Source organism: Lithobates pipiens, unplaced genomic scaffold (genome assembly GCF_037356315.1).
Source record: "Lithobates pipiens isolate NorthernLeopardFrog02 unplaced genomic scaffold, aLitPip1_a1.2 Scaffold_18, whole genome shotgun sequence".
In the NCBI taxonomy this organism is placed as follows: domain Eukaryota; kingdom Metazoa; phylum Chordata; class Amphibia; order Anura; family Ranidae; genus Lithobates; species Lithobates pipiens.
In genome coordinates this window covers 312,626,846-312,649,603 of record NW_027507758.1, presented here as the reverse complement: position 1 = coordinate 312,649,603, position 22,758 = coordinate 312,626,846, and the positions used below count along the sequence as shown (strand labels likewise).

The window sequence follows — 22,758 nt, the reverse complement described above, 5'->3', positions numbered from 1 at the left end:
TCGCAGCCCAGTCAGACTGACACAGAAGTCCATTTTAGACAAATGGACCCAAACCAAACTGTAGTTTGGGTAAAGTTTTATCTTTGAAAAACATAGCGCGTGCTCTTCAGGAGCCCGGCGCTACTTGTGAAAAAGGCCTAAGGCCCCGTTTACACTGAAATACACACCACAAAGTTGCAACAACTGCACATGTATAGATGCAAACCTAGCTTTGTGCTATATGGGCTGCACGTATTACTAATTATTATTGCTATTTATTTTTTTACTACTGAAAAGTAAAAAGTAATGGGGTTGTCACCAAAACAGGTAGAGAGAGGAAACCTTGTGACAGAGGCCCTGGTAACTAGCAGGGCATTCCCTTTGGAGCCCATGTAAATAACAATGTATATAGACTGCTGTGCACAATGACAGTGTGCAGCGCCTGAGCTCCTCTATTGGTGTCACACATGGTGCTATCACACATGGTGTCACGGTGCCCCGAGCTCCTCCCAGGAAGGTTGGTCTGGCCCGGTCTCCGTAGCCGGTGAGGTGACGTGTCTGTACGGAGGACGCTCACATCTTTCACAACACAGACATGTCTGCAGACTGGGAAGAAATACGGCGCCTGGCCGCTGACTTCCAGAGAGCTCAGCTCAGCGACAGCGTGCAGAGGTAACCCGGGCTGTGCAGCCGCCATAGCAATACACTGTCATATTATATGTACGGCCTGTATATTCCCTGCACCACACAGCCGAATGTGACGAAACACCGGCCTAGGCTTCTACAACTACATCTCCCAGCATGCCTTGTTACATCTCCCAGCATGCCGTGCTGCTCACTGCACCCACCTCAGGACTTCTCATTGTAGTGTTATATCTACTGCAGTGTGACTGGCATTTCTGCCCATAGTATGTGATGACAATGTCTGAAATGCAACTATGAGGGGTGAAACGCACTTTTGTGATTGCATGCGTTACCACAACATACATTGCATGCGTCAGGGCATTGTGGAGGCGTTCGCCTTGAATGGGGCCCCAATGCAGGGCACGGTAACACATTACTGCCTGTGTGCTTTTTGTGCCCATTCCAAAAAGTAGGAAGTCTAAGTTCACCATTCGCAACAAAAAAAAAAAAAGCTTTGTTCACACTGGAGCATACAATACCGTATGCCCGTGGAGGTTCGTGTCTTCCCACACAAGGTGTTCTGTAAATCCCTGTGCAGGACGTTGCTATGTGGGTGCGTGTTGCCAGCTGCTCACAAGTATGTGGGCACCCACACTGGTTGGATACAGCGGTTATGTCCCATAAAAAGGCAAAGGGACTTCCTACTAGGTATGAGCTCCGGCGTGTTTGCACAGCACACGTGCAGAGCCCGCCAGGAAGTCGGTGCTGCGCTAATGACAGGCAGAGAGACATTTCCCGATCTCTGCAGCCACGCATCGGGACATGTCTCTCCGCCTGTGATTAGCGCAGCGCCAACTTCCTGGCGGGCTCTGCACGTGGGCTGTGCGAACATGCCGGAGCTCATCCCTGCTTCCTACACAGAGATGTATGGAACACCTGAGCACCCCTGTGCAGGTAAACACAGCCCTGTACAGGTGTATGGTGTTGTATGCCTTGTGTAAACAAGGCCAAATAATACATGCAAGTACAACCACCCACCATTTTATTAGGTACACCTGTTCAATTGCTTGGTAACACTAATCAGCCAAACATATGGCAGCAGCTCAATGCATTTAGGCATCCAGACGTGAAGACAACTTGCTGAAGTTCAAAACGAGCATCAGAATAGGGAAGAAAGGGGATTTAAAAGAGAAGTATGGGTTTGGGGTTTTCTCCTCCATCATACTAACCTAGGTGGATGCATCATCGGTCCCCCAGTACCTCTGCACTGAGAATTGAGTGATCGAACATCGCCGATGGCTCTGTTCTCACAGCTCCCAGAGGAGAGGGATGCTGACTTTCAATCATCTCTCCATTTTGCTTCCTTCTCCCTCATTAGAGCGCTGAGCTGTGGAGGGGTGGGGAGCGTCCGTCTCAGGCTCTCAGTGGCTCACTGAGAGGCTGAGATGGGTATCAATCCAGGCACCTAGCAGATCCAGACTCCCATTGTCAGGATGACACGGTGCCTGGATTGATTTCTGTGACGTCAGCAGAGAGCGGACTTCAGTCCGCTCTCTGGTGAAAGTGGGTCACATGAGTGCAAAAATACAAGTTACAATCAAAAATATATCTTTCAGAGAATAAAATTATGTCTTGGCCAAGCATCAGAAGAGCAGAACCATACTCTGGAAACACATTAGGTAGTGTACGGTTAAATAAGTGCATCTCACGGTAATTGATCTCAGCCCTGGTATAGTAAAACATTGTCGGGAAGACCATAAGACCCCTTTCACACCACACCGCCCATAGCGTGGGCGGTAAAACGCCGCTATTTTTAGCAGCGTTTTACCGCCGGATTTGCGGCGCATTTCGGCCGCTAGCGGGGCGCTTTAACCCCCACTAGCGGCCGAGAAAGGGTTAAAAGCGAAAGGGTTAAAAGGGTATTACAGCGCTGCCCCATTGATCTCAATGGGGCAGCGGTGGAGGAGCGGTAAACACACCGCTCCAAAGAAGCTGCTGGCAGCGCACCGCTGTAGTGTGAAAGCCTGAGGGCTTTCACACTACAGACAATGGTGCAGCTTTTTTAGGGCGGATTGCAGGCCCTGTTTCTAACGCTATAGCGCCTGCAAAACGCCCTGGTGTGAAAGGGGTCTTACATTGAGTTATAACTGTGCAGGAGAGTCATAACAGCATTTTTCAGTCAGCGGGGGAAAAGAGGGTAGGTGAGGGTCCCTGCAGCCACCTCAAAAGGGATCACACTGCCTACTGGGATTTTCACACAAACCATCTCTAGGGTTTACAGAGAATTATCTGAAAAGATAAAAAAAATATCAATTGAGTGGCAGTTGTGTGGAGGAAAATGCCTTGTTGATGTCAGAGGAGATTGGGCAGACTGGTTTGAGATGATAGGCAACAGGAACTTAAATAAAAACTCATTACAAACAAGGTATGCAGAATACCATCTCTGAATGCACAACACATTAAACCTTGAAGCAGATGGGCTACAGTAGCAGAAGACCACACTGGGGGCCACTCCTATCGGCTAAGAAGAGGAAACTGAGGCTTTAATTTGCACAGCTTCACCAAAATTGGACAATAGGAGACTGGAAAAACGTTGCCTGGTCTGATGAGTCTTGATTTTGGATGCGACATTCACATGGTATGTCCGAATTTGGCGTAAACACGGTGAAAGCATGGATCCATCCTGCCTTGTATCAAAGGTTCAGAATTGGGGTGTAATGGTATGGGGATATCTTTTTGGCACACTTTGGGCCCCTTAGTACCAATTGAGCATCGTTTAACCACTTTCAGACCGGACCATTTTGCTGGTCAATGACCAGAGGCCTTTTTACACTTTGGCACTGCGCTGCTTTAACTGGTAATTGCGCGGTCATGCAATGTTGTACCCAAACAAAATTTGCGTCCTTTTCTTCCCACAAATAGAGCTTTCTTTTAAAGGTATTTGACTGACTCTGCGATTTTTATTTTTTGCGATATAAACGTAAAAAGACCGCAAATTTTGAAAAAAAATGATATTTTCTACTTTTTGTTATTAGAAAAATCCAATAAACTCAATTTTAGTCATACATTTAGGCCAAAATGTATTCAGCCACATGTCTTTGGTAAAAAAAAAAGTCAATAATTGTATATTTATTGGTTTGCGCAAAAGTTGTCACATCTACAAACTAAGGTACGTTTTCTGGAATTTACGCAGCTTTTAGTTTACGACTGCCTATCTCATTTCTTGAGGTGCTAAAATGGCAGGGCAGTACAAAACCCCCCCAAATGACTCCATTTTGGAAAGTAGACCCCCTAAGGAAATTGATAAGAGGCATGTTGAGCCCATTGAATATTTTATTTTTTTGCCTCAAGCGATTGAATAATGACAAAAAATTTTTTTTATTTTTTTTTTACACAAAGTTGTCACTAAATGATATATTGCTCACACATGCTATGGGCATATGTAAAATGACACCCCAAAATAAATTCTGCTGCTTCTCCTGAGTACGGGGATACCACATATGTGGGACTTTTTGGGAGCCTAGCCGCGTACGGGGCCCCGAAAGCCAAGAACCGCCTTCAGGCTTTCTAAGGGCGTAAATTTTTGATTTCACTTCTCACTACCTATTACAGTTTTGAAGGCCATAAAATGCCAAGATGGCACAAAACCCCCACAAATGACCCCATTTTAGAAAGTAGACACCCCAAGCTATTTGCTGAGAGGCATGTTGAGTCCATGGAATATTTTATATTTTGCCACAAGTTGCGGGAAAATTACAAACTTTTTTTTTTTTTTTTTTTCACAAAGTTGTCACTAAATTATATATTGCTCACGCATGCCATGGGCATATGTGAAATGACACCCCAAAATAAATTCTGCTGCTTCTCCTGAGTACGGGGATACCACATATGTGGGACTTTTTGGGAGCCTAGCCGCGCACGGGGCCCCGAAAACCAAGCACCGCCTTCAGGCTTTCTAAGGGCGTTACAGTTTTGAAGGCCATAAAATGCCAAGATGGCACAAACCCCCCCCCCAAATGACCCCATTTTGGAAAGTAGACACCCCTAAATTTAGGGGTACACTAGTGAGACTAGGTAATAAATGGCGGGTGCCCTGAAACTATAAAAAAATAACTAACCAACCAGCGTCACCTGTAACAGTTATATGGTGATCACTGGTGAAAGGGTTAACTAGGGGGCAATCAGGGGGCTTTATGCGGTAGTATATGGGGGTCCCTGGCGCTATAAAAAGTTGCGGCGAACCTAAATACCTACCTGCCTAACTAGCGTCACCTGTGACACTAATACAGCGATCAGAAAAATTATCGCTTATTAGGCTGGGTTCACACTGGAGCGATGCGGGAACGCCACGAATCCGCGGCGGGTTCCCGCATCGCATGCCTCCCGGCGGCAGTTCACGCTGCCCTATGCGAACTGCTGGGAGTGTCAGTGAAATGTTAATGACACCCCCAGATCAGTTCGCATATCGCAGTGCGATCTGCAAACTCGGATCGCATGGTGTGAACACCCATGCGATCCGATTCTGCTGCGGACCAAAAAAAGGGTCCCGTGCGAGTTTGCGGCGGGTGCGATGCGAATTCAGCCATACTATCTATATGGCTGAACTCGAATCGCACAGAGATCGGATGTGATTTGCACTGCAGTGCGGTGCGAATCACATCCGTTCTCATAAACCGCTGCAATGTGAACCCAGCCTTAGTGACACTGGCGACGGGGGGTGATCACGGGGTTAAACCTTTATTGGGGGGGTTAGGGGGGTACCTTAGAACTAAAGGGGGCTAACCCTAACTGCCCTAACAGTTATTACAGTCACAAATGACACCCGCCGGGTGATCAGGGGGTTAAACCTTTATTATTAGGTAATAAATGGCGGGTGCCCTGAAACTATAAAAAAATAACTAACCAACCAGCGTCACCTGTAACAGTTATATGGTGATCACTGGTGAAAGGGTTAACTAGGGGGCAATCAGGGGGCTTTATGCGGTAGTATATGGGGGTCCCTGGCGCTATAAAAATCTGCGGCGAACCTAAATACCTACCTGCCTAACTAGCGTCACCTGTGACACTAATACAGCGATCAGAAAAACGATCGCTTATTAGGCTGGGTTCACACTGGAGCGATGCGGGAACGCCACGAATCCGCGGCGGGTTTCCGCATCGCATGCCTCCCGGCGGCAGTTCACACTGCCCTATGCGAACTGCTGGGAGTGTCAGTGAAATGTTAATGACACCCCCAGATCAGTTCGCATATCGCAGTGCGATCTGCAAACTCGGATCGCATGGTGTGAACACCCATGCGATCCGATTCTGCTGCGGACCAAAAAAAGGGTCCCGTGCGAATTTGCGGCGGGTGCGGCGAATGGCTGAACTCGAATCGCACAGAGATCGGATGGGATTTGCACTGCAGTGCGGTGCGAATCACATTCGTTCTCATAAACCGCTGCAATGTGAACCCAGCCTTAGTGACACTGGCGAGGGGGGGTGATCACGGGGTTAAACCTTTATTGGGGGGGGTTAGGGGGGCACATTAGAACTAAAGGGGGCTAACCCTAACTGCCCTAACAGTTATTACAGTCACAAATGACACCAATGCAAAAAAAAAAAAAAAAAATGCAATTGGTGTCACTGTGACTGGGGGGGGGCAGGGGTAATTGGGGGTGATCGGGGGGTAAAGGGGGGGTGTGAGTGTGCCTGGCATGTTCTACTGTACGTGTGGTGTGTTGGTGCAACTCACCGATCCTCTCTCCTCGGTGCCGGAACGAAAAATACCGACACGGAGGAGAGATTACATCACTTCCTCTCCTGTGAGGAGAGGAAGTGATGTCGTGGAGCATTTCTATTCGTCGGGAGCGATCGCGAGGGGGTGGCCATGAATGAATGGCTGCCACCTCATCCCGGATTGCTCCCGAACGAATGCCGACCGCCGCAGGCACCGGGGGGGGCCCGATCGGGCCCCCCACCCGCGGGAAGGCAGGGACTTATATATACGCCCATATATGCCTGCCCGTGCCATTCTGCCGACGTATATCGTCGTGCGGCGGTCGGCAAGTGGTTAAACACCGCAACCCACCTGAGTAATGTTGCTGACCATGTCCATCCCTTTATGACTACAGAGTACCCATCTTCTGTGTCATAAAGCTCAGATCATCTCACTACTGGTCAATATGGACCAAACCCCTTGTTGAATATTTGCCATGAAGAATTAAGGTAGTTCTGAAGGTAAAAGGGGGTCTAACCTGGTACTAGCAAGGTGTACCTAATAAAGTGGCCTGTGAGTGTACATTGGCAGGAAGAAAATGCATTTCTAATTCCTATTATTATTATTTTACAAATGAGCCCGCAACACATTCCAGCCATGGTAAAGGGATTACAGGTGCAATGCCAGGCCCCTGCAGACTTCCCCCAGCTCTGTGTCCATATGAAGGTACAGGCTTTCAGTTATTGAGCTGGAGGGAGTGTCAATGGACTACAAGTGCAATGATTCACAGGGATGAGCTTAGCCATGTTTTGACACAAGTCTGAACCCACCTGAGCTATCTTGCCGGGAAGATGTCAAAGCCAACAGCCAATCATAGGCAAAGCATCGCTACTTTTAGTGGCGCTTTATCGCAGTTTAAAATGCGCTTTTCGGCCACTAGTGGGGTGCTTTTAACCTCCAAGGAGGGGTTAACAAGGGGTTAAAAGCACCTGTGTTGCGACACTTCCAAAGCGCTGCCCATTGATTTTAATGGGCAGGGGTGGTGCTGTATACAGCGCTCCTACACTGCCCCAAAGATGCTGCTTGCACGACTTTGTTCCTGTCCCGCAAGCGCACAGCCCCAGTGTGAGAGCACTTAGTGAGCTGAACGAAAAAATGGAGGAGCTTGAGAGGAGCTCGCTGTACTAACAATATTCGATGTTAGTACAATGATCTCCCCGCTGAGCTGTTGTGTTGCTGCCAGAACACAGTCAGCACACAGCCATTGGCTGAGAGCACTGATTGGATGCTGGCCGGCATATGTTTTTTGGGCATGCCTTCGACAAGCCGGACAGGCTGCCAAATTCATGGGCCAAATGTTGGCCAGTCTCTTTTGAACTGGCCGATATTCAGACCGTGTGTACTAGGCTTTAAGCTGGCCATAGATGTATCGAAATTCAGCCAGTTCAGCGGGGACTGGCAGAGTTTAGATCCAGCTTACTCCATTCCCAATCTAATGACTGTTAATACGTTTCTGTTTGATCACTGCTGCAGCCAATCAGCTGCAGCGCTAATCAGTGTGATTGGTGGAATTCTTTTGCATTTTAATTATCCTTTACATGTCAAAATTATCAGTAGATCCAGATACTGTATATAAGCAGATGAAATTATATGGAAATCTTGACTGTCAAAAATCAAACTTGACCTAACTCTTCCTCTTTGTGAACTTATACTGGATACTGTATACCAGAGGGAGGTACTGTTCCTCATTGAGGCTACCCAACAAACATGTCAGCGGATCCATAGTCAATTGAACCTGATATATCCTATTTATTGTTATAATAAATTGATTCCAATATCTCACAAGCTTCGGACATCTCCAGAGCATGTGAATAAGATCACCAGGTTGGGCTTGACATTTAGGGCATATGGGAGATTCTCTCCTGCCCCATTTGTGCAACTGTACTAGTGTGTGGTACACCCAATGCAAGATAAAAAGTTTTTGTTCCGCAGATACCGACACCAAAGTTCCTACTTGGAATAATCTGACCCCATTGTTCACAATCTATAGGGCCAACATCCCTCTCCCATTTTTCTCAGCAGGGCAGAAGATCAGGGGCTTGTATATGGGATAAGAGATGTGCATAAATCCAAGAGATAATAGCCTTCTTTTAGCTATAAGTGTATATTGACTCTCAGGGCCATTTGAAGGAATTTGGGGGCCCCAAGCAAAATGGACATGGAGGCCCCCCCCCCCGCATGCATGCACATAGTATATCTAATGAGAAGAACAAAAAAGAAAGATTTTATAGCTTTACCATAGAAACAATTACCATAGCTTTCTTTCCATTTTCTTTCTTTACCATCCCATTTCCATCTTATTGCTTCTTTTTTGAATCAGGTAATATTTATTAAAGCTTTTTTGCAAAAATTTACAAAGCAGAGAAAAGAGTGTACTATATAGTCTTTTCTCTGCTTTGTAAATTTTTGCAAAAAAGCTTTAATAAATATTACCTGATTCAAAAAAGAAGCAATAAGATGGAAATGGGATGGTAAAGAAAGCTATGGCAATTGTTTTTATTATGGTCAGCAAGCTACCATATTTTTATTACTAAATGGGTCTTGATGACTGCTCCCCCCCGGTGTCCCTTTTAAGCCCCTTCCCTGCCGCATACCGCGTGGCAGGAGATTCCGTTTTCTGTTCCGGGCTGGACTGAAAGGAAGTGAGCACTAAGTGTGTGCACTTCCTGTCAGTCCAGCCAGGAACAGGAAACTGAATCTCCTGTACCGCGAAGACTGCAGGAGGAGGGAAGAGAAGCTCGGCCACGCTATAGGCTGCCTGCAGCTTATAGGAAGCGACGGCTGGGGCCCCGGGCCAGCTCCGGGCCCCAAGCAATTGCTTGTTTTGCCTGTCCTGTTGTGACAGGCCTTTTGACTCCAAGAATGAGGAGTCCTCTAATTTTAGAGTAGTGTACCTGTCTTGACATCTGACAGCATGGTACAACTGGATATATTGATAGTAATGGCCTTTCAGCAGCAGAAATTACAGTACTATCTGGTTGTATTCATAACAGAGTTATTTAATACTTGAGAGATGTAGCTGATCCCCACCTTCTCTCATACCAGGTGTTTATCAATCTTAGCTAGGTCCTTATAGAATTGATTATGCCAAATAGGCATTTTTAACCCTGTTAATCCAAGCTGTACCTGACACTTCCCCATAGTTTCATCAGTAGCTGAACTGTGGGACAATCAGATGGTTCCGTAGGAAAACCCATTTCCATATGGGACAAAGCCGAATAGCCTGTGTTGGGTCTAATTAGTAAGTCTCTGGAAGAGTCTGCTACCGTAGCCAGATCCCATCCTGCAAAATTTTGCAGTGGTGCCGCAAAATAATACGTTTGTGGATGTGGGACAGCCAGTCCACCTCAAGCCTTAAGAAATTGCAAAGAAACCGCAGTGTCCCCCAGCTACAATAGAGTGTCATCTGCGTAGAGCGAAATTTTGTCTTCCCTCTGTCCCCCTTGAAAGCCCACAATAGTCGGAGAAGCGTGAACCACAGCAGCCAGGGGTTCCAATGCAAGGGGAAACAGCAGGGGGGACAGTGGACACTCCTGCCGTGTACCTCGAAACAAAGGAAAGGACTCTGACAAGGTATCATTAACCCTAATTCTTGCCGTACGTTCAGCATAGAAAAGTTGTATCCAGGAAATGAATAGCTCTCCCAGGCCAAATCTATGGAGCACCTCCCACAGATAAGTCCACTTGACGCTGTCAGAAGCTGTCAGCGTTGAGGAAGAAAATTGCTTTATTTCTCGCATTATCCACAGATTTGAATATTTAAGAAAAGCCTATGGATATTCAACGCAGTAAAACAGGTAGGGATAAAGCCAGACTGGTCTGCAATAGCGCCCGTGAGTCTAGTAGCCAATACCCATGCCAATAGTTTAACATCCGAGTTGAGCAACTAGATAGGCCTATATCAGGGTCTTTAAAAAGGCAGGCAAAAAAAGCATTTCCATACATTTTATACGTGTCAGTTGGCAACCCGTCGGGTCCCAGTGATTTACTATTGCCCATCTGCGCTACCGCCAAGAAGGGCTCCTCTAGATTAATTGGGGCATTGAGCACATTGCACTTGGAAGTGTATAAATCTTGGAAAAGTGCAAGAATATCTGCTCCTGATCAGTGACCATCCCCTCATCTAGGTTTTGGATGGCTTCTAGGTGGGGTACCCCCTGTTGGGCCCTAGCTATCACTGCTAACGTGTCCTGCGTTTTCCCCTTCATTAAAGTAACGTTGCTGCATAAAAAAATCTTGTATTTTCAGCTGCAGTAGTAGAAACCTGCTGATAAAGCGCCTGGGCTTTCAGCCACCTCCGATCAGAGTCTGAGTTGGGGGCATTAACATAGAGCTCTTCCTCCTTAGATGCTTCATTTAGCACAAGATTCTCCCACTCTATAGTTTTAATGGCAAATATTTGTGTAATAATTAGCCCCTGTAGATGAGCTTAAATTCTTACTAGACCCAGAACCTGCATTTACTATATCTGGTCTCCCACAATACACAGAACATGGAAATGCAATTATTTTAGTAAATATAAACTGCTAAATACCTTTTTGCCTTGTATCAGTTCATAGTAAAGCTTATAGGAGAAGTTTTCATTCTCTGGACAGTGCTGATTGGCCCTGTGCTGATCACATGCACTCTCCCTAGAAAAAAAGAAAAACTCTCTAGCAATACACACCAAACTGAGCATGTGCAGCTTGTCCCTGAGCTCCCTATTATCAGGAAATAATTAGGGGACAGTGGAAGAAGAGGAGGATCACACAGCCTTTATACACATTGCAGAGGATTAACCCCTTAGGTTCCACAGTGAGTATAACGAGCATGCTTTACTGCATATACAGACTGATTTTTACTGTTGTGGGTTTAGTAACACTTTAAAATCAGTCTAGCCTCAACATAAAATTTGTCTGCCCCAAACATGGGCAGGGAATAATGCTTGTTTTGTCTACGGGACATCAAATAGGGAGGAACTCTTAGCATTATCCAGGGTCCTTCCCCCGATTCCCATAATGGATCTCTGAAACCACTGTCCTTCAGTTGTATCATCACCCCTCTGACATCATAAAATACAATTTAGGATTAGTGGCCACAACTGGTCCTGCACGCCTTTACCCTCAGCTTCTTTAGCAAGGCAGTGGTCGCCTTGGAGGTCTGTTTGGTTGTTATGTTGGAATACTGCCCTGTTTTCCAGTCTCCGAATGGAGGGGAGTCATGCTCTGCTTCAGTATGTCAAAGTACATGTTGGCATTCATGGTTCCCTCAATGAGCTGTAGCTCTCCAGTGCTGGCAGCACTCATGCAGCCCCAGACCATGACCCTTCCACCACCATGCTTGACTGCAGGCAAGACACATTTGTCTTTGTACTCCTCACCTGGTTGCCACACATGCTTGACACCATCTGAACCAAATACGATTATCTTGGTTTCATTAGACCACAGGACATGATTCCAGTAATCCATGTCCTTATTCTGCTCGTCTTCAGCAAACTGATTGCAGGCTTTCTTGTGCATCATTTTTAGAAGAGGCTTCCTTCTGGGATGACAGCCATGCAGACCAATTTGATGCAGTGTGCGGCGTATGGTCTGAGCACTGACAGGCTGACCCTTCAACTTTTGCAGTAATGCTGGCAGCACTCATACCTCTATATCCCAAAGACAATCTCTGGATATGATGCTGAGCATGTGCACTCAACTTCTTTGGTTGACCATGGCGAGGCCTGTTCTGAGTGGAACCTGTCCTGGTAAACCGCTGTATGTTCTTGGCCACCATGCTGTAGCTCAGTTTCTGGGTCTTGGCAATCTTATTATAGCCTAGGCCATCTTGTAGAGCAACAATTATTTTTTTCAGATCCTCAGAGTTCTTTCCATGAGGTGCCATGTTGAACTTCCAGTGACCAGTATGAGAGAGTGAGAGCGATAACGGCAAATTTAACACACCTGCTCCCCATTCACACCTGAGACCTTGTAACACTAACAAGTCACATGACACCGGGGAGGGAAAATGGCTAATGGGCCCAATTTGGAAAATTTCACTTAGGGGTGTACTCACTTTTGTTGCCAACGGTTTAGACATTAATGGCTGTGTGTTGAGTTATCTTGAGGGGACAGCAAATTTACACTGTTAGACAAGCTGAACACTCACTACTTTACATTGTAGCAAAGTTTCATTCATTCAGTGTTGTCACATGAAAAGATATAATATATTTACAAAAATGTGAGGGGTGCACTCACCTATGTGAGATACTGTATATGTGGTGCAGCTGCAGTGCAAATTTAAAGAGTCCTGTTCATTTTCTGAGCACTGCGGTGTGGGTTAAGGTGCAAATTCCAGGCTTATTGAGTTTTATGGGAACACTTATGAATCGCACATGTGTTCAGGATTCAGTTCAGGATTTCAGCACGGATTACTCCCCTACTATAGGAGTTGACACCCTTTATCTGCTATGTATCGGCCACCACTGAAATCGCATCTGTAACAAAAATACGCTCCTGAGCCTTGCAGATTCGCATCACAAATGCACCTGAACCACTGAACAAACTTTTTTTTTTTTTTATTCTCTGTGAAAACGGACATAAAATTTGCACTGGTCATGTGTGAGAACCCAGCCTAAAGCTTAAATCAGAGAATTTGCCTGTGGATACACCTCCTTTTATTTACAATTGACAGTTCTACTGAGTGTCGGGAGTACAGCTATTGCTATATTCCTGGAACTCTGATAGGGGTAATGCTGCTTTCTCACACAGCATCCACTCTGCTCGCCTCTCCCCTCTGCTGTCCATTCACAGAAGGCTTTTATTTTGTGAATAGGTTCACATAATAGAAAGTGCTCAGGGATTGGGTAAGCGGGGAGAGGAGGGGTGGGCAGAGCGACTGCATACCATGCTGCAGCTGCAGGATCTGAGACCAGAAGGCCTAACGCCAGAGTGGCAAAAGTATACCAGCAGCTGTACTCCAGGTGCTCAGTAAAGATGTAATTTCTAAAAAAAAAAAAAATAATTGAAGTCCACAAGGTGGCATATGTTTCATTGGTCTTAACCTCAGTGGCGTCACTAGGGTTGGTGCACCCCCTCCTCAGTACAGACCCCCCTCCACTAACTGCAGACCCTCCTCTCGCAGTATCGATCCCCCTCCCTCAATACAGACCACCCTCCATCAATATAGACCCCCCTCCTTCAGTATAAACCTCCCCCCTCAGTACAGACACCCCTTCAGTGCAGACCCCTTCAGTGCAGACCCCTCCATCAGTACAGACACCCCCACCTCGGTGCAGACCCCCACTTCAGTACAGACACCCCCACCTCACTACAGACCCCCCCAGCATTAGACACCCCCCCTCAGTGCAGACCCCCCCAACAGTACAGACACCCCCCCTGTGTTGAACCCCATCAGTGCAGACCCCCAGTGTAGACCCCCCCCTCCTTGCAGACACCCCCCTCCGTGCAGACAACCCCCCTCAGCAGTACAGACACCTCAGCAGTACAGACACCCCCCCCAGCAGTACAGACACCCCCCCCAGCAGTACAGACACCCCCCCCAGCAGTACAGACACCCCCCCCCCCAGCAGTACAGACACCCCCCCCCCCAGCAGTACAGACACCCCCCCCCCCAGCAGTACAGACACCCCCCCCCCCAGCAGTACAGACACCCCCCCCCCAGCAGTACAGACACCCCCCCCCCCAGCAGTACAGACACCCCCCCCCAGCAGTACAGACACCCCCCCCCAGCAGTACAGACACCCCCCCCCCCAGCAGTACAGACACCCCCCCCCCCCAGCAGTACAGACACCCCCCCCCCCCAGCAGTACAGACACCCCCCAGCAGTACAGGCACCCCCCCCCCCCAGCAGTACAGGCACCCCCCAGCAGTACAGGCACCCCCCAGCAGTACAGGCAGACCCCCCCCAGCAGTGCAGACCCCCCTCTGTGCATACTCCCCCTGTGCAGACACCCCACCAGTACAGCCACCCCCCCCTTACAGACCTCAGAACAGCAGATAATCATACACACACACAGCGGTGTGTGTCCCTCTAGCTCGGGCTCCTCCTCTGTGGATGTAAACAGAGAGGAAGCGGAGGCGGTTTCGTCCCACACCGCTGAGGGACACAGCCGTGGCGCGGGACACAGTGCAGCGGGTGGTGTTAGCAGTGCCACTACCCACGGGTGTCATCCCTCTGGCAGGTGTCACCCAGGTGCGGCCCGCACCAGCCTAGCAATGCCACTGCTTAACTTGGCACATTTTAAAAAGTGACTAAATTCCTGGAGTTCAGCTTCAGTGAAGACCTTTTCCAGCAACAGGGATCTGTTGCTGGATTTAATCAGCCATGGTAGGTTTACAAATTCAGGAAGTCTAGTGCGATCTCGCCAATGGATACCTTACCACCTATACCCTCTAGAAATGGATTATAGGGGAAATCTGTGGGGGGGGGATTATATATAATCTTTGGTGCGAGAACTGCATATGTCAGATCAATTCCATATGTCCATGTAGCTGCCTTTTTTTGAGCAGCAGTTGTACTAGATTTTTTTTAAGGACATGATTTTAACCTAAGAAATGGGTTGTACCTGCTTTTCTTTTAAACGTATCCTTTTTTCCCTGCAGATTATCAGAACGTAACTGCATAGAGATTGTGTCTAAACTCATAGCCGAGAAGCAGTTGGATGTAGTTCATACTCTTGATGGAAAAGAATATATCACACCTTCGCAAATTTCTAAAGAAATAAGGGATGAGCTTCAAGTCAGAGGTGGTGAGTGAATCAAACAGAATTCATTTGGATTGGAAACAGTAAATTGCATTCTTCATTTGCTTTTCTTTTCTTTTTTTTTTTTTTTTTTCAGGGAGAGTAAACATAGTTGAGTTGCAACAGGTATGTTAATTTGCTATTTGCAGGGGCATGACCAGTGAATTTATCATTGACAGTAAAGTTTGTATTCCTTTTAGTTCCTTTAACCTCCATCATTGTTTACTTACATAGTAGGTGAGGTTGAAAAAAGACACAAGTCCATCAAGTCCAACCTGTGTGTGATTATATGTCAGTATTACATTGTATATCCCTGTATGTTGCAGTCGTTCAGGTGCTTATACTCAAAAGTTTTTTTAAACTATCGATGCTCCCCACTGAGACCACCGCCTGTGGAAGGTCACCAGTATATTTGTAAATTGAAATCATATCCCCTCTCAAGCGTCTCTTCAGAGAGAATAAGTTCAGTGCTCGCAATATTTCTTCATAACTAATACCCTCCAGACCCTTTATTAGTTTTGTTGCCCTTCTCTGTACTCGCTCCATTTCCAGTACATCCTTCCTGAGGACTGGTGCCCAGAACTGGACAGCATACTCCATATGCGGCCGGACCAGAGTCTTTGTAGAGTGGGAGAATTATCATTTTATCTCTGGAGTTGATCCCCTTTTTAATGCATGACAATATTGTTTGCTTTGTTAGCAGCAGCTTGGCATTGCGTGCCATTGCTGAGCCTATCATCTACTTGGACCCCCAGGTCCTTTTCCATCCTAGATTCCCCCAGAGGTTTCCCCCCAGTGTATAGATTGCATTTATATTTTTGCCACCCAAATGCATTTTCCATTTTTCTAAATGTGTACTTATGTTTGCAAAGCTATCTACAGACCCACAAACACAAATGTAATAGATTGCAATTTGCAGCTTACAATTTGGTGGCTGCATTTGTTGCTTTCCTTCTTTCTTCTTCTTCTTTTTTTTTTTTTTTTGTTTTTAAAACAAAAGTTTTCAACAATTACGACGCATACCAATCTAGCCATAAATGAAGCGCCTTTGTCGCTATATATGTGACCTGCACTGAAGTATATCATCCTTCCTAGCTATCCTACATTACAAGCAGCTTATGGTACAATCATTACTCCCTCCATAGATAAAGTGGAGGAGTGATGTAGCCACCCAGGAAAATAAATAAATGTTATTTGCAGGATTACCAGGTACAAATAAAACAAAAGAAGCTTGAAAAAAAGAAAACAAAAACAAATAGAATCACCGCACCAAGGACTAGTAAAATGCAATATAATACATTTTTGGTTTTGAGTCTGGATACACTTTAATTGCTTCCCTACCGACCACAGTATATATATATATATATGTTGCAGTAGGGAAGTGGTATACGGGGATCATGGTTGAGGCTACAACCATGACCCTGGTATAAATTTTTAGCCAGCGATTTCTCTTTCATGTAAAATTACAGAAGCTGGTTAGCCACTGGACTACTTTTACAGGTGGAGGAAGGGGGTCCTGCCCCCCTCCCATCACCGCCGCTTTTATCGGGCTCTCCTTAACGTTCGGCAAGCCCAGTAATGATGCCGAACTGAAGCTGTTCCTCCCACTGTGTGACATCAGAACCTAGAAGCGACTACTATTTTGTTGCTTCTGGTTCTGGCTCATGTCAACTGGCCGCATGGGAGGGTGGGGGTTATATCTCCATAAAGAATATCTGTCATTGCTATTGCTGTCAAAAGGGATATTTACATTCCTTTTGACAGCAATGAAAGTGATAAAAAAATATATATTTTTATAAAAAAAAAAAAAAATTTTTTTAAAGCGCCCCCATCACCCCGTGCTCACATGCAGTGGAGAATGCACATGTTGGTCCTGCACACATATGTTAACGGTGATCGCACCACACATATAACCGCATGCGTCAGAGTAAAAGCAAATAATTCTAGCACCAAACCTCCTCTGTAAATCTAAACTGGTAACCTATGGATAATTTAAAGCACTGTCGTTTGTTACCATTCCATAAGCATGCGCAATTTTAAAGCGTGACATGTTTGGTATCTATTTACTCGATGTAACATCATCTTTTATAATTTATCAAAACAATTGGTATTATATTGTGTTTATGTTCACTAAATTTCAATAATGTGTATGTTTTCCAAAACAGATGGCATTTAAATAACTCCTGCGTGTGACATAAAAAGTTGCAGCACTCACCATTTTATTCTCCAGGGCCTTTGCTTATTGTGTGTGTGTGTGTGTGTGTGTGTGTGTGTGTGTGTCACTTGGCGCCCAAGCTATGTCATATGACATTGTGGGCTTTATGGTGTTATATCCGAATGATGCTTGAGGCTACAGACATCATTCAGATATCGGGATTTTCAGCCGGCAATTCCCTGCACCATAAGAACGATCATATTGGCTGTTCCACCGCTTGATCGTTCTTATGGGTGGCGGGAGGGGTGCTTCTCCGGTGCTTCTACCTACTCACTGCTTCCATCGGTGAGTCGGTCACAGGATCTGCCGGCCCCTGGATGGTATCATAGAGATTTCTGGCTGACCAGATGGTCCCCTGAGTCTCTATGATCGTTCAGAGGCCGGGCGCGATGTTATGACGGCACGCCCAGCCTCTGCATTCAAAATAACGGCGCTACCTTGGCTGGGAAGCCGTGATCGTTTTTTTTGTTTGATTTTAGGCTTCTCAGCCTAGAGGTGAGATATGGGGTCTTATTGACCCTATATCTCACTGTAAATAGGTCCGATCATGCCATATTCCTATTACAAGGGATGTTTACATTACTTGTAATAGGAATAAAACTAATCAATTTTATTTATTTATTTTATTTTTTTTAAGTGTCAAACAAAAAAAAAGAAAGTAAAATTAACAATAATAAATTTTTTTTTTTAAAGCGCCCTGTCCCCGTGAGCTCGTACGCAGAAGCGAAAGTCCCTCCCACAAATGAAAACGGTGTTCAAACCACACATGTGAGGTATCCCCGCAAACGTTAGAGCGAGAGCAATAATTCTAGCCCTAGACCTCCTCTGTAACTCAAAACATGTAACCAGTAAAAAAATTTAAAGCGTCGCCTATGGGGATTTTTAAATACCAAAGTTTGACGCCATTCCACAAGCGCATGCAATTTTGAAGCGTGACATATTGGGTATCTATTTCCTCGGCGTATCTTCATCTTTCACATTATGCAAAAAAAATTGGGCTAACTTTACTGTTTTTTTGTTTTGTTTTTTAAAGCATGAAACTGTTTTTTTTTTATCGGAAAAAAACGTGTTCGAAAAATTGCTGCGCAAATACCGTGCGAGATAAAAAGTTGCAGTGACCGTCATTGTATTCTCTAGGGTCTTTGTTAAAAAAACATATATAATGTTTGGGGGTTCTATGTAATTTTCTAGCAAAGTGGTTTAAAAATCCTGACTGGACGTCATATGACGTGATCAGGATTTTGATACACATCGCGGCGATCTTTATTGCGGGGTGTCAGTCTGACACCCAGCAACTACGATCTTGGTAAAGAGTCTCCGACGGAGACTCTTTGCCACGCGATCAGCCGTGTCCAATCACGGCTGATCACAGTGTAAATAGGAAGAGCCGGTGATCGGCTTTTCCTCACTCGTGTCTGTCAGATGCGAGTAGAGGAGAGCCGATCGGCTGCTGCTCTGACGGGGGGGGTCTGTGTTGATTATCAGCGCAGCCCCCCCGAGGATGCCCACACTGGACCACCAGGGACGCCACCAGACCACCAGGGATGCCCAGCACAAGGTATGCCACCCTAGACCATCAGGGATTCCAGTCAGTGCCCACAATGGATGCCAATCAGTGTCCACAATGGGCATCACTGATTCGCATCCATCAGTACAGTTAATACAATACAATGCCGCCTATCAGTGCCCATCCGTGCCACCTATCAGTGCCCATCCGTGCCACCTATCTGTGCCGCCTATCCATGCCTATCTGTGCCGCCTATCCATGCCTATCTGTGCCGCCTATCCATGCCTATCTGTGCCGCCTATCCATGCCCATCTGTGCCGCCTATCCATGCCCATCCATGCCGTCTATCCATGCCAATTTGTGCCACCTATCAGTGCCAATCCGTGTTGCCTATCAGTGGCGCCTATCAGTGTCGCCTATCAGTGTCCATCAATGCCACTTCATCAGTGCCACTTCATTGGTGCCACCTCATCGGTGCCCATCAGTGCCGCCTTATCAGTGAAGGAGAAAACATACTTATTTACAAAGTTTTGAAACTGAAACAAAATTTTCGTTCTTTTTTTATTTGTTTAGCAAAAAATAAAAACTGTAGAGGTGATCAAATACCACCAAAAGAAAGCTCTATTTGTGGGAAAAAAATTATAAAAAATTCATTTGGGTACAGTGTAGCATGACCGCGCAATTGTCATTCAAAGTGCGACAGCGCTGAAACCTCAAAATTGGTCTGGGCAGGAAGGTGTTTAAGTGCCCCGGTATTGAAGTGGTTAATAAAAAAAAGAAAAAATTCTAAACTGTATGTCAGTGTCATACAATGTATGTACAAGTCTCTCCTGCAACAAATGGTTCTTAGGGCTTTTTCACACGAGGACCGCTTAGGTCCGTCTGTCAGTTTTTCAGGCAGACCTGAACGGACGCTCCATTCACCTCTATGGAGCGACGGATGTCACCGGTGACATGTCCGCTGACATCCGATCTGCTCCGATCCGCTAAATGCAGACAGATGGAAACCCTATTTTCCATCCGCCGATCAGATGAAAATGGACAGGCAGTCCATTTTTGTCCGATCCCCCATAGAGGATAGCGGGGCTCTGATGGGTCCGTCCCTGTACATTGAGCAGAGACAGACATGTCATCTACCGGCTGAGCAAGTGGAGTCTGTCGGAACGGACAGCCCCGTGTGAAAGGGGCCTTACTCTTTTTGCAAGCTTCTTCAGATAGAAAATATAGAGATACTAATTAACATTGTTACTTCTCTATCTACTCTGTTTCATTCATCTGCAGATCAAAGGAATGAGCTTAACCACTTGCTGACCAGCCGCCACAGTTTTACTGCGGCAGGTTGGCTCCGCTGCCCGAAATCACGTTAATGTACTCTCGAGGCTTGGATAGCAGGTGCACGTGCCCGCCGCGCGCTCTGTGAGTTCGAATGCGGGTCCCGCGGACTCGATGTCTGCGGGATACCCGCAATCGTCTCACGGAGAGGAAGAATAGGGAAATGCTGATGTAAACAAGCATTTTCCCTGTTCTGCCCTAGTGACTGTCACTGACCACAGCTCCCTGTAATTGGGAGTGGTGATCAGTGTTGTCACACACAGCTACACACACACAGTTAGAATCACTGCCTAGAACACACTTAAACTCTGCAGCGCCCCCTCCTGGCTAACCCCTTCACTGCCAGTCACATTTACACAGTAATGAGTACATTTTTAATCGCACTGATCGCTGTGTAAATGTGAATGGTCCCACAATAGCGCCAAAAGTGTCCGATGTGTCCACCATAATGTCGCAGTCACAATAAAAATCGATGATTGCCGCCATTACTAGTAAAAAAAAAAAAATTTTTTTTATAAAAATGCCATAAAACGATCCCCTATTTTGTAAATTTTACGCAAACCAATCAATAAACGCTTATTGCAATTTTTTTTTTTTTAACCAAAAATATGTAGAAGAATATGTATTGGCCTAAACTGAGGAAAAAAAAATATTTTTTTATATTTTTTTGGGGGGGATATTTATTATAGCAAAAAAGAATGCTTTTTTTCAGAATTGTCACTCTTTTTTTGTTTATAGCACAAAAAATACAAACCGCAGAGGCGATCAAATACCACCAAAAGAAAACTCTATTTGTGGGGAAAAAAGAGCCACGTCGCACGACACTGCAATTGTCAGTTAAAACGATGCAGTGCCTAATTGCAAAAAGTGCTCTGGTCTTTGGCCAGCCAAATGCTCTGGGGCTGAAGTGATTAAGGTTTGGTTCACACTACTGAGAAGCAACTTTGATGCGGTTTACAGTGCGATCATGTGGTGTAACTTTGATGTAATTTTGCATATTCTGTTGCACTGTAAATCGCACCAAAATAGTGCAGGAACCTTTTCAAAAATCGCAATGTTTTGAATCTCATTGATTAGTAATGCAATTCTGTGCGACTCAAGTCGCATCAGAATTTTCACTAGAGTAAACCAAGTCTTAATCTGCAGATTGTGTTAGTTTAAGCACCCTGACAAGTTTAAAAATTTAACTAAAAATGTGTCTCTATATAACTCCTTATTAACCCCTAGATTACCCTAATCAGCCCTAATTAAAGTGATTGTAAACGATCACCTTGTAAAACAAAGCATTCAGCGTAAAATAGAAATGAAAGGCGAAAGATTTGTGTATATATATACCTTACCCCCCCCCCCTTCTTTTTTTTTTTTCTTTTTTTTTAGCAAGTGATTACATTCCCTTTGTTCTCAGCTGCATAAAAAGCTGGGAATGAAGAAGCAGCAATGCACTGAGGTTCCCAGTGAAAGGCTGTGCAGGGGAGAGGTATATATGTATGTGTGTGTGTCAGGACAAGTCTGACCATTGGAGGAGAGCACACTGAGTTACCAGCATAGCTAGAGAACCATGCTATGCTCTCCTGCTTAGTGTGGTCAGTTTTTAATGGGAAAGCAGAGGGACTGGCAGGAACACCAGGAATTTCACATAAAGGAAGCAATACAAAGCGAATAGGAGACTTTTTCATACAAGTACACGGTACTGCAAACCCATATCATGAAAATGAAATGTTGGGTTTACATATTCTTTAACTCCTTCTTCCCCCTTCTCCCTCCAACTATTGTTTTTCTGTTGATTCTGATTGAACTATTGATTTTCTGTTGAAATCTGGAGCAGATTTGCATAGCAAAAAGTCAGTTTCTCTTTCATTTTCAAATCTTAAAGCAGAACCTAACACCCCATCCTCTCCCCCACCTATGTGAAAATAGCCCTGTAAAAATAAAATGAGCTTTCATACCTTTCCTGCAGGCAATCCGACCCGATCTCCAGCTGCGGAACCCTGGTAAATGTAACCTTTGCAGGGCAGATTGGTGGACATTTAAATAATGTGATAAGGAACAAAATATACTGAATACTATAATTATCACAGTACCCCATTTTTGGAAATGGAGTTCCTTTTAACCCTCTTGCTGCCGGAGCTGTTTTTACTTTTTTGTGCACACGTTTAGAAAATGGTTTTATGCCTGAAGATTACATAAAACCCCCAACACATTATATATTTTCTGAAAGCGGACCCCGTAGACTAGAGAAAAAAATTGTGGTAGTTCCAATTTTTTTATGTTCCAAGATGTTACGTCGAAGGCCTAGGAAATGCAAAATTTAAGTTGGTAAGTTAATTTTAGGGCACCCAGATGCAATACATTACCCAATTTATTGGTAAAGTATAAATTATTGGATGCACTATGCATGTAAATAGATACCAAACATGTTAAATTTGCGCGTGCCCAAGAAATGGCGACAAACTTTAGTACCCTATATTTCCTATACGTGGCACTTTAAAAGCCATCAGTTTAGCATTACAGAGGAGGTCTGGTGCTAGAAATATATTGCTGGCGTGTACAGTGAATTGTAACGTATCGCAATTTAAGTTTTTATGCTTAGTGTTTGTACGTGCGTGGAGGTGGGGGGA

At 45.4% G+C, this 22,758-nt stretch overlaps 1 protein-coding gene across 1 annotated transcript in view; it reads left to right on the top strand.

The window, feature by feature from the left end:
- The first annotated feature begins 483 nt into the window (after window positions 1-483).
- The window catches only part of UFL1 (UFM1 specific ligase 1), a 153,258-nt gene continuing 130,983 nt past the window's right edge, over window positions 484-22,758 (top strand). Inside the window, exons 1-3 of the mRNA XM_077487222.1 lie at window positions 484-651; window positions 14,947-15,092; window positions 15,184-15,212. Of these exons, the coding sequence (XP_077343348.1) occupies window positions 575-651; window positions 14,947-15,092; window positions 15,184-15,212 (252 nt within the window). The 5' untranslated portion in view covers window positions 484-574. The remainder of the gene's footprint in view (window positions 652-14,946; window positions 15,093-15,183; window positions 15,213-22,758) is intronic.